A 12724-nucleotide genomic window follows, 5' to 3' on the forward strand; every position below is an offset into this window, starting at 1 on the left:
TTCACTGAGTGTGCCTTTTTCATTGTTGAGACTCTCAGAGGAAACCCTCAGTGTTTTAATTACTACACTTCACTCTTAATATGGTTTGTAAGAAATGGAGGAAGTATTTAATCTAATTTGATTTCATTTGAAGGTGTCAGGGAAATAAATTGTCTAATTTTGTTAAATGCTTCGCTGACTTGTAATGTAATGACCTTTATGATGAACACGTAATCCTTTAACCATTAAACTAATTGATTATTTTCAGTGTTACAATTCCATAATACATTAAGAACCATTGAACCATGAACCATTCTGTCTAAAAAAAAAAATTATTAAGATATAAATTATTCAAATGATCAGACCAGCGGTTCAGAGATATCTACCATGTTCAATTTACTGTAATATGAAACCAATAAACGCAACCAAACCTCAAAATGACCTCAGATATTGCCACGGAAGTCCTGTAATTGAAGTATAAACATTTACGATTGCGTGACAATCTGCAAACTCCATCTGCTTCAAGAAGAGTTGAAGTAAAGCGCTGCAGAACAAAAGCACGGTCCATATTTAGCATTATGTTGTCATGATAACGTGTTTCATTTTTTTCCATTGACTTGGTTTCGCGCCCTGTCAGCCTCAGCTGCCGTCACAGGTCACCACTGTTGTTTTAGGAGATGATTAGAGTCCGCAGCAGCAGAAGCTTTGTTTATCTTCGTGGTGAGTTCACTCGCATAACTGGGACCTGAGGCATGGGCTTCTCGGGAAGTCACAAGACGTTTCCCAACCCGCTGGAAATTCCTGTGAACTCTGTTACAGTGTGCAGTTACTTGGATTGGTCAGGAGAGTGAAGCAGCTTTGGTGAGAAGTCTTCTGTGAAATCTATTTATTAGGTGTTGGAACTAATAATACCCACACAATATGTTGACATCAAAATATAAGTTTAAAAAGTCAACTAATTGCAATAATGTGACAGGTCACCACCCACCAATAGCACTTATATCAACTGTAATCATGATGATAACTAAACATAATTAGGTCTTTATAATTATATACTATCAAAATATGAAGTTAAAATCTAAAATCACATTTAAAACATGGGGAACGCATTCTGACAGTGTCAAATACTACTGTCAGGTACTGTTCCACCTCTATTTAAAATGAAAGGAGACTCACACATCTTTGAAATTCATACTCCTGACTTCTTTCCCCACAACAGATAAGTCCTGTGATTTTCAGGCTGATATCATTCAATTTGACCATTTAAAACAGGGGGAACGCATCCTGAACAGTATCTGACAGTAATATTCCAAGCTGTCAGGATGTGCTTTAGCTGCTATAATGGAGCTGGATTTAAGACAATTATGATAAAATAGCAATTCATATTTAGCCTATAAATGAATGAGCACACTTTCTACCAAAAACCATAATTTTCAAAATGAAAAGTCTCTCACAAATATAATATATTTATTGATAGAAATAAAAGTAGTTGGTTGTGTTAATAAAGAAATAAAAAGAAAAACACATGTGCTGTTGTCCCAGTTTAACAATTTAACTAGACAGTCATGAAATTTGGATTTCATTTCTACAACAGCTTCAGATAAAACTCGCTAAAAAAAAGTCAGTTTTGAACCTTAGCTCTCTCCACAGTGCCTCTGTGGTAAGAGCACAACTGCTCGGGGGCGAGCTTTTTGTGAACGCCCGCTTCCTTCGCCCTTTGGGCCATTTCGAATGGGGGCGGGACCAGGGGAAACAAATCTTAATGAGGAAACAGAGCTCGATAATGTCTGTAAAAAAGTCCGGGGGACAGAGGGCACCCGCGTACCCCGCGTCCGCTACACCCATGTCCGGCAATGTGGTTTACTGCAGGTGTGTGTTCTGTTTGTCCAAGTGGTTTTGCCGTAGTCCAGCATTAACCTGTTGCTTATGTTCCAATACATTGTTTAAAGTGGAAAACTAGAATGTAATGTTGAGTGTTATGTCAGTATATCACCGTCAGCTGTGACCAGAGTGTTTGATAAGTGTGATAATGGTTATCATGTCGCCCCGTTGGTTAATGAGTCTACATCTGTGCATCATCTAGCAAATACCAAGGTTCATCCCATGTGTCAATGGGTTTTTCAATATTTCACAAAAGTATGAAATTAGTTTTCCGTGCTGATTCAGAGGCTACATCATTTCAGTCCATTTACATCAAGTTATTAATTCTAGGGTCAAAGAGCAGCACTTGTCAGGTTTCACATAGTTCTTAGAGTGCCTAGTTTAACCCTCAGTCGACATGACCAACCTGTTAATAGCCGTTCCTGTCAAATAGCTCCAACATTTCTAGGAATGTCAAGTTGTTCTTCACGGTACCCTCATCAAACAAACCTTTGACCCTGTCTGACCTGGATGTCTTAGCTGCCTGAAACCTGAGTGGGGGGGGGGCACCTTCAGGAGGACAGCCACGTCAGCACTGATTGGAACTTTCTGAAGCTGTTTGCGAGCCCCCCCCCCCCCCGAACAACACAGTGTGTACAACTCTCCCCCTGCGTGCTCGTAACACACGACGGCAGTAAATCTGCTGCAGGGAGCTGACTGGGGAAGCACTGCTCTCCAGTGGCAGACACACTGCAGTGCTGACAGTCACTGGTGCCTCCTGATTCATTCTGTGTTTCCCCACAACAACCAGGAACTCTCACTCGCAATCAAGCCGCATTTTCTTCAGTTGAACATTAAGATGTCGTGCATCGAAGCCGTGTGAGAAAACACCTTCTTCATGCCCCCGTTTGAGAATTCTGTCTTGTTGTGACATTACATTTCCACAATATTGACCCTTCCTTACTCTGGGAAACTGACTTCAGTGCAGCCATATGAAGGACATCTACGCAACAATGGTACATCACCGTTTTGTGCTGCCTCGTGAAGCTTAAATGTAATTCTTTGATTCTTCTTCACACCCAGGTTTCACCTCTCATTTATTATTCAAGCTACCCTGCATACAACATCATTTTGCTGCCTTTGCCTCTCCACCACCCTACCTTCACCAGGCTTTTGACCCCCATGTGGAAGCGTTTGTCTCGAAATGAACAGCGTTGGAATGTATCTGCCAACTAGAATGGTACTCAGTAGAGAGGCCCACCCTCCTTTAATTCAATTAAGCCTAATCTGATATCCTATTTGTTGCCATATGGCAGCTAAAAAAGGAAAACCTGCCATGAACAGTTAAAACCGCAAGATCCAGATTTTCCTGAGCAGTGGTACTCACTCTTAGACACCTGCCAACTTCTGCAAATACATCTGATTTTGTCATTATGGTCCATGAAAACTAGTCCTGATCCTGAACCAAGTCCAGCTGCCTATGATAAAGCACTCAACCTGTTGACTGAGAACTTGCATCAACATTAAGATCCGCACATTATTCCCTGTGAAATTAACAGAAATGTAAAATTTTTCATCAGACTATTCGTGTTGCTGAGATTTAGATGAGAAGTTAATATGAAGCTGAAGCCGGGGGATTGGTAGCTTCACTCAGCATAAAGACTGGAAGCAGGGCAAAAAGCAAGGACCTGAGGACCCAGTAATGTGTGGTGTGTAGTTCGGGGGCAATTTGGAAACACACCTTCCACATGAATACATTCTGAATAGACAGCGAACGCCACTCTGTTCAGCAGACGGGGCACGGCTGCAGCGCTCTGGCTTCATGGCTCTGCAGACTGAAGCTGGACTCACACCTGATCCCTTAACGTGATTTCATGGGGAAGCAGACATAAATAGAAAAAAAAGATTTGCGTGGCGCAACAAAAGAGAACAGAAGCAGGAGGCTGGACGAGTCTGGATGAGTGGGGGAGACGTGGTCAGCACAGGGTCTCTGTTCTTCAGCAAGAACGCGAGGTGGGACTAGGTTTATGTCAACAGTAGTTTGCTAGCTGATGATAGCGGGCGCCGTCGCATTGGTTGTCACGGTACGTCTGGAAAAGCACAGATTTTTTTTTTAATTGTGAATATGAAACATGTTTGATAGGTGGCCTGGATGAGTCTGCGAGCAGCTCAGGAGGCTTAAGACTGAATCTGAAAACTCACATTACCAGATATGTTGTGCCAAAGAGCATTTTAAGAATGGGCACTTGTTGAAGAAATTAAGGAATTTTTCAAGGAAGAAGTTTCTAGAAAAAGTCAAAACCCCACTTCATGTTCATCTGACTGCTGACTGTATGTGCCAAATGTACATTTCAGTTAACCTTATTAATACAACATATATAATTGTCAGACGTTCACATGATCTGAGAAAAAGCCCTGGATAAAGTCAGTGATGTCACCGTGCTCAGTTGTAATCAGGTAAACAATAACTCATCTGAAAGTGAGCCCCCTCCTGAGCCCTGCTTCCTCTTCAACAATGCCTCCTCCGCTCCTCCTCCGTCTCCCCTATATGGAACCTCAGGACACCTGTTCCTAGCCAATCCAGGCTCAGCGAGACACGTAGCACCTCCCACTGCAGCTGATGGTGTTACCATGGGTTACAGGGTGGTGGCCAGCTCCCTGTCTCCATCCCTCCGGTGAGGAGACTTTCCTCCTCATCTCCTCAGGATTCAGCAGCACCGACACTGCAGCGGCTCCCACTGCCAGACAGAGACACACTGTGTGATCAGGCAGACATCAGAGTCCTGACAGTCCATCGATAATTAGTAATAATTCAGTGTACTCAGAGTGGTCTTGAGCCAGATTTGCTGCGAGGATGCTCTGTCTGATAGCTGTGTGCTGTAGATGTGAGACAGCCGCTGCGTTCGTGCTTTATTTATGAAGTATAAACAACTGATCAGACAGCTCAGACACACTGCAGACACACGCAGTCATGAAATACAGCAGGAGCCACGTCTAGTCGTTCATATTGATTTAGAAAACAAAGTCAGAGACATGCAGCGTTTCACACAAATGTCTTGTTCTGTTAGTTTTTCCTCCTGCGTGTCTCCCCTCTTCGCTCACTCGCACTTGTCTTGAAAAATGTGGGCTAAAGTCAAACTGAACTCACTTCTTTCACCCCTTTTGCAGTTATACAACTTAAATTCATATTCAATTGTATTTTTGTTTTTAATGAAATTGAAAAAAAAAAAAAGTTTTTCATTGTTGCAGCAAGGCTTTTGAGCTGTTTAATATGCTACAGCAAGTTAGCTTATTAGCTAACTAGCTGTGGGCCTGTCCTCTGCTGAACGTTGGTTTGGCCTGTTTTACAAGCCAGTGTGCATCACAGCACATTTGACCATGCTTGTAGATAAGGAGGAGACATGACCTTTAACGTGGCCTTTAAAAACAGAAGCATTTTGTGCTGTGTGTGGCTGTCAGCCTCAGTCAGCGGGGGACGTGGCGGTTTTGCTAGCCTTCTTTACACAAACTGAAGTAAGTTGACTGGCTACATGCAAAGAGGTTGCATGTAGAAGAAGAGCCAGAAGATAAACAGCAGCATTTATACTGGGTAGGCTAACAGACAGACCGCAGTCATGAGACAAAGAAGAAAAGGCTAAATGTTAGTCAGACTAGTGGAAACAAAGCCTAAAGTTGAAAACTACAGTAGTACAGCTGAGGCAAGCATTATTAGGTAAAGGACAACTTTAAACTTGAGCCTGACAACAGTGTCCAGTCAGTCGGGGTTCATCCCCGTGGGACTGTGAACATATGCATGGAATTTGATGGCGATCGATGAAACATGCCTCGCTGTTGAGATATTTGTACAAGTATGTTGTGACTTGAACACATAAATCTGGATTATCCACCGTGCAAAAGTGGGCAGCTGTTCCGGAGCCTCAGACGACCAGGGACCCCCAAGAACCCCCCTCTCTCTGTTAGTGCCATTCGGTTTGTGATAGTTTCCTTTAATTTCTTTTTTAACTGAACTTTTATTTAACCAAGTCAGTGGTTTCATTGAGGTTGTCGTCTTCTGCAGAGAGACCTGACCAAGATAACAACTGAAGTTGCAGAGAATTCAGTGGGGACCCACAGCTCACTTTTGCCCCAGGGCCCCTACATGGGCTCATCAGGGCGCTGTTGTGGAGTAAAATGAGGAAGAGAAAAACAACTGAGGTGAACGCTGCTTCTATTGTTTTTGAATCGTTTCTGTCAAATCTTTACTTTTCTCCTTTTGGAAACGTCTTAAAATGTAATTAAAGGTGCATTCTGCATAATTTCAGCTGTTGTTTCAATCTGCTTTCTGCAAAAATCAGAGCAAATATTAAATTGACATCCTTCAGATCGACAACCTGTTGAGTAACCTGAACAAAACTGACAGTCTAACCCCATGAACAGTTCCAGTATGTTTCCAATAGGAGCAGCAGATGAGAGAGTCGGCTCGTACTGCTGATCTCACTACTTGTCCTACATCTGTTCCTGGATGCCAGGACCGTGCCCTTCCTGTCCAGAGACCAGACTCTCCCTCCGCCTCCTCCAACTGTTTATCGGGCACGCTGCCAACTTTCCCCTCTATGATCTAACACCGCCCCCCTGTCTCTGCTCTCAGCAGGGGGACGCTTGTTTTGTTTTGTGGAACTACAATTCAGCGAGAAGGGAGGGAGGGTGGTGTCAGTGCACCGTCTTGGCCTTTTTGGGCGTGGCTGCACCGTCGATATGTTGGGCTTCCAGGTCCACCTCTGACATTCAGACAGAAGACTTTGTGATCCTCTCCTGCAGAGATGACCACCCACATGCACATACACTCATTCGCTCTCACACACACACACACACACACACACACACACACACACACACACACACACACACACACACACAGGCCCTCTCAGGCCTTTGGGAGAGGAAACAGTAGCAGCAAATGGTTTTTGCTGCCCACCACGTTGTTATGGAAACTGGGCCGACACAGGCTCGGTGCTAAATGTTTTCCGTGGCCATTCAGGCAGCAGAGGTTTCTGTCTGTTACAGTGTGAGTCAAGAATTAACTGTGTGTGTTAGCATTAGCTGCCCGCTCGTATTGATCACCATGCAGCACTGATTTATTTATACCTCGCAGCCATCTATCCTCTGTGAGGCATGGCTAACAATGGAAAATATCTATTGCAGACCATAATTAATGCAGATACAAATCACTTACAAGGACAATCTGAAATATTACATCAGTTGTAATTCCTCATCAAGTTTTTCCATGACTTATAACACATGCAATTCCTGTTATGATAATGTTATGCACGGTTTAATATGTGAGAATCTTTGTTTCAAACGTTCAAAACTGAGCTGAAATCATCAACAAAGTGCAAAGAAACAGAAGTTTGGATGACAAAGAAGTATTTGTATTGTGTCACAGAGATATCTCTTAAAGTTAGCATGCTAACCAGCTAGCCACTTTGCACCTTGAATGGGGATCGTCTGATTGTGAACTCCACCAAAACTCCCCCCTGATGGTCAGAGCTCCCAGTCCGGGCAAAGTCAGCTAATATGCCTACTACACCGTTAACTGAGCTAACTAGCTAACATCGGTTACAGTGAGCAGCAGTTAGCGGTTCCTTTAGGGATATGCTACCCCTTCTTTCTCTGACAGGTGGCCAATTCTTACATATAACACTTTTAATACAAGACCTATCACATCTTGATGACCTCATCACACCTGATTCATGCTCTTGGTTGCGGTGCTAGATGATATTCATGACCTGTTGTTTTGTTAGCACAGTCATACTTTTAAGATATTTTCAATTAAAGCTGCTTAATGGAATGTTCATTTTGTGTTGATTCTGGCGGCCCCTGTGGACAAAAGCAGAATGAGCACCATGGCCTTGCTGAAGATGTTAATCCAAATATCTATAATAACTATATAGAAAGAGTCAAACGCAGCTTGTCTTGTTTGCTAATGCAGGTACTATGGAGGCATCAGTGTAAAACTGAGACTGCTTCATCACTAGTTAAAGCTCCTTGTAGTGTCTTTAAATATAAATGTATGTGTGTATGTATATATGTATATATGTATATATACCCAAATATATAACTCTAAAGTGCTGAAAAGGATATTTCTATATCTGATTAATTTCATGACATGTTTTATAGTATATCATAATTTCTTCTGATCCAGCAGTGGAACACTGATGATCTGCCAACATCGTGTGCTTGATGATGACTTGACAGGTGTGAAAAACAATATACTAAGATGTGTTACAGTGTCACTCTGAATTAAAAGCCTTAAGAATTTTGCCAGGATTGCCACAAAAAACAAACATTTGCAGTTTCTGGCATACTTTTAATATATGTCTTTGATATTTTGGACTAAAGACCGACATCCTACACCCCTCTAACATGAAACATTTGATTGTTTGTCACAAAACCTTTTTTTCTGTAATGAGCTTGTGCCTGTCCATCAAACCACATCCGTATGTCAGTCATTATGTCTTTTAAGTAATTCAATGTAACAACTGATTACAAAATGAATACTGCATACCTAAAGTTCAGTAAGTGTACAGCAGTGACATGGTGATGTTTTTCAAGTGTTAAAGGTCAGTGGAAATCGCATTACTGACACAAAAGGTGCAAGAAAACGCATTTGCGTCTGTCTACCAGACTGTAACTGCATGCAGACCTGTAGAGGTGTATAACCATGCGGGAGAAGCCGATCTAATGTTAAAACACTGGTCTAAGCAGAAGTTAGCAGTGCAGCATTCTGCAGGTGTAACAATCAATACCTGGAGTATAATGAGGTTCACAGTTTTACCGGATAGTGTGAGACTCTGGTTGTTTTCAGTAGTAGAACTGTAACTAGAGTGGACATTTAACTAAGAAACAAAGATAAAATTGTGGTGAAGTGATGGGCTGTCATGGCCCCAGTCGGCCAAACATGTAGCCCCTGCTGAAGTCAGCCAGCAAAAGAGGACAGAGAAGCTTGGATTAAAACACATATCAGGAAGTGAGACTTTATTCTGTGGTCAGGATGCCATCATGCCACATGTGGCAAATAGGTTGTTATAATAATGATCAAAACTTAATATAGAACCTTTAAGGTTACAGGCATAACAGTTGACTTGATGAAAACCACTGGAGAGTTAATTTAAAGAGGCACCTGAGCTATAAAGTCGTTCAAGTTAGAATTTTTAAAAAAAGGAACGGTCAAAATGAAACCAGCAAAAGATACACTACATTTCCCACAATGCAGCACACAGCGTTGTTTAATTAGACCGTCTCCGCCTGGTGAGTTTGTCTTTCTCAATGTCATGTCTCCAGTATTAAATGAGGACTTTAAGTGTTTTAATCTCCCAGCTCAATCCCAGACAACCCTGATGACATCATCAGCTCTCTCCGAGCTCTGCTGCCTGTCAGTGTGTCATGATTCAGCATCTTCTCTGCTCTTATTCTCTCTGTGACCACATGTGTTCTGTTCCTGCTGGTGATCACTGTGCCATCATCATACCGCACAGTCAGCTGCTCCGACACTGTCCGTGTTAACTTTGAACATGAAGTCCCAACATCAGTTTTGAACACGTGATCTCTCATGATGGGTTCATAAGTGGTGTCGTTATATTTATGAGATTTTTTTCTAGTTTTCTAATTTACTTCATAGATCTGTTATAAGTCATTAATAAGAACGACCTTAGGGCCGTCTTTTCCTGCAGGACAGCTGCAGAACATCTGGACCGCCATCACTTCATCTGCAGTTTATCCACAGGCGAAACTAGCTTTCAGCCTTCATTGATAAATTATACATTTATACTTAATTAAACTTTAATAGTTATTTCACTGATAACAAACAATCAAATGCCTTATAACTTTTTCATTAAGGAACTGTACAGGCTCAAAGACATGAGCTGCTTTATGACGACCATCCAGGTGATGTTTGTAGATGAATCTTTTACAAATAATAAAAACATCAGTTTAAACTTCACAGCCAACAATTGCTTAAAAATTGTTTTATAAAAAACACATCATTGTTTATTAACAGTGAAATAACTATTGACTAATTAACTATGATTTTCCATGATTATTGTATAGTGAGTATACGGTTCATGGCCAAAATACATTTGTGATCTGCTGCTGCCATCCAGACCAAAAAATCCCATAAAACTGTAACTCTCAGCTGTTTTTAATGAAGCCTGAAGCCCGAGCCTGTCTTCTGTTGAAGCAGTTTTGTTGGCTTTGATTAAAATCTTGACCTGTGCTGTAACTTTAAGTGTCTCCTCTCTTTTAATCCCATTCTATTTGAGCTTCTCTTCCCTCTTTTCAAACCTGCTTTAACGTTTTGTTTCATGATGTCTCCCTTTGTGTTTTTTTAAAATGTCTTTTAATGTAATGTTATACCAATTTAAAGCACTTTTGAGCAGCCGTGTGCCCGAACAGTGCTTCACAAATAACCCTGCCTTGCCTGTAAGACACACAGCTGATGCTTTATTTAAGTTTCCACAGTCTCCATGCATGTTGAGGCGCGTGTGTGTCTGAGTGTGTGTGTGTGTGTGTGTGTGTGTGTGTGTGTGTGTGTGTGTGTGTGTGTGTGTGTGTGTGTGGGAGCAGCAGGGTGTGGTGCTGAAGGGACAGCGCCCTTCATTGTTGCACTGGGTGTGACTCTGGGGAACTCTCCAGGGTGCTGATCGCCTTCTTGACCTCAAACACAGTGCACACACTACAGACACACACACACACACACACACACACACACACACACACACACACACACACACACACACACACACACAAACCACATGTTTGACTTCTTTCCTCTTATTGAATCACAAAGCTTTCAGACTCTCAGGCAGGTCACTGTACCCTGACTGACTGATTAAAGCTCTTCACTTTTGGACCAGAACCATCTTCCAGTAGCAGCAGCAGCAGCAGCATGTTCTGGACGGGTTCATGCAGGCTACAGGTAACAGTCCCCCCCCCCCCTCATTGAGAGGCATCCTCCCTGCACCCTGTAGCACCATTGGGTGTTTATTTCAGTTTATGTGCTGACTTACAGCTGGTGAAATCGGCTGCAGGCTGGAGGCAAATTCAGACTCATGAGTAAGCAGAACCAAAGTGTTCGCTGATCCGGAGGAGGAGGAGGAGGAGGAGGAGGAATAGGAGGGGGAAACAAAAAAAGAAAAAAGACAAGGGAAGGACCCCTCATATCTGCTGTAATACATCAGGCTACATTAGGCGGATCTCTCCGGTGCGGGGTGCTTTCACGCATCATTTAAGCCTGACAGATTTTTTTTTTTTTTTCAAATTTTTATTTTCTTGTTTCCCGTCCACGCTTTTTGTCACAGTGCGACCACCTGCGCTTGAAAAAAAAAACAAAAAAAACAACCCACCGGCTAAAAAGGCGGTGGCTGTCCAGGCGAGCGGAGCTGAGAGAGAGAGAGAGAGACAGAGAGAGAGAGGAGAGAGAGAGAGAGAGAGAAAAAAAAAACAGAAACAAGGAGCCGAGACTCAGTGAGAGCATCCGTGCAGCCACCATCACAACAAAACAGCCCCCCTTGTTCCAAAGAAAAAAAACCCCCAAAAACCCCGTGAGGCATGTCCACCGCCGGGGAAGAGGTGCCAGCCTTCTTCAAGAGCATGGGCTCCGACAGCCCCGCCAGGCCGAGGCAGAAATTCTGTGGCATGTTCTGCCCGGTGGAAGGCTCCTCGGACAGCAAGACGCTCGACTTTGACGCGCTGTCGGCGTGCAGGGGCGGCCGGAGCGACGGGAGAGTCATCGACCGGCAGACCGACATCACCCAGCCGAGGAAGGTGGAGATCAGGGAGAGCACCGGGAAGGAGGCTCTGCAGAACCTGGACGACAAAAGGGTAAGTCTCTTGGATTTAAAAAATATATATATTATCATTATTAGTATTTTATTACATGCTCATTGTGTATGTTTCCTTTCAGTTCTCTTTCATTTTTGCTCTCCTGTTTGTGCGCCATTTTTTCCCCCTCACCACCTAAAAAGTGTTCCAGTTTGCATCCTCTGCCACTTCATTCGAGTTGCGTCCGTGTGCCTGACAACTTGCCCCTGACTACATTTCCCAGAGAGCACCGTGATGTAACAGAGCAGAGATTTAGGGCCCACCATGCAGGGCAGCCAGAGGGAGTGGCTCCTGTTACAGCTTACATTAGTCTTTGGTGTGATTCCCCACCTCCTCTTTTTGTAGAGCTGGTTCGTCCGATTGCACAATCCTGCAGAGTGTGTGTTCAAGAATCTGCAAACCAGGGGCCTGGGTTTATTCAGCGGGACACACACACATACACACACTCAGGCTCAGCTGTGGTGCACGACTGCAGCGTTGTGTTCTCTGGTGCATCTATCCTCTCTGAGGGTGTGGGGCTGGTGGATATGAGGCAGCAGCTCTAACTCGCATGACTTGGTAGGAAGAAAAAAATTAAAAATCTGTCAACTTTGTTCTGCTGCTGCTGCCTGGAAACTCACCCTCTGGGTGGGGGTTTCCAAGTGGGTGCCACTAACAGTATCACGACTCCCTTCGCTTTGCCCTTAAGCAGGCTGCTCAGGATGCTGTTTAAAAAGCCTTCAGTAGTGGTGTGGTGTGGTGTGTCATGGTGTCATGTTGCATATTGATCGGAAGCATTAGCTGCACAATCTGGCCCCGCAACCACCGGCTCTCTTGCACATCCCTCTCTGGTTGGAGTCTTACATGTGTAGCAGTTTGCCCTCCTCCGCTCTTAATGTCTGACATGTTGTTTAATCTGATCCATGAATAATAAAACAAACAGAATGAAGCGACTGCATGTTTAAGAAGCCTAGGCTGATGAATGTGACATGAGCAGACTGCAGTGGTGGGGAAGTAACTTTTGTGTTGTACTTTTTTTTTTTTTTTT

At 43.3% G+C, this 12724-nt stretch overlaps 1 protein-coding gene across 1 annotated transcript in view; it reads left to right on the top strand.

Annotated features, from left to right (window-relative positions):
* Positions 1-11218: 11218 nt before the first annotated feature.
* Positions 11219-12724, top strand: part of dpysl2b (dihydropyrimidinase like 2b) — a 32394-nt gene continuing 30888 nt past the window's right edge. The window contains exon 1 of the mRNA XM_037117319.1: positions 11219-11697. Within this exon, the coding sequence (XP_036973214.1) occupies positions 11425-11697 (273 nt within the window). The 5' untranslated portion in view covers positions 11219-11424. The remainder of the gene's footprint in view (positions 11698-12724) is intronic.

The sequence above is a fragment of the Acanthopagrus latus genome, chromosome 12, assembly GCF_904848185.1.
Source record: "Acanthopagrus latus isolate v.2019 chromosome 12, fAcaLat1.1, whole genome shotgun sequence".
NCBI classification, from domain to species: domain Eukaryota; kingdom Metazoa; phylum Chordata; class Actinopteri; order Spariformes; family Sparidae; genus Acanthopagrus; species Acanthopagrus latus.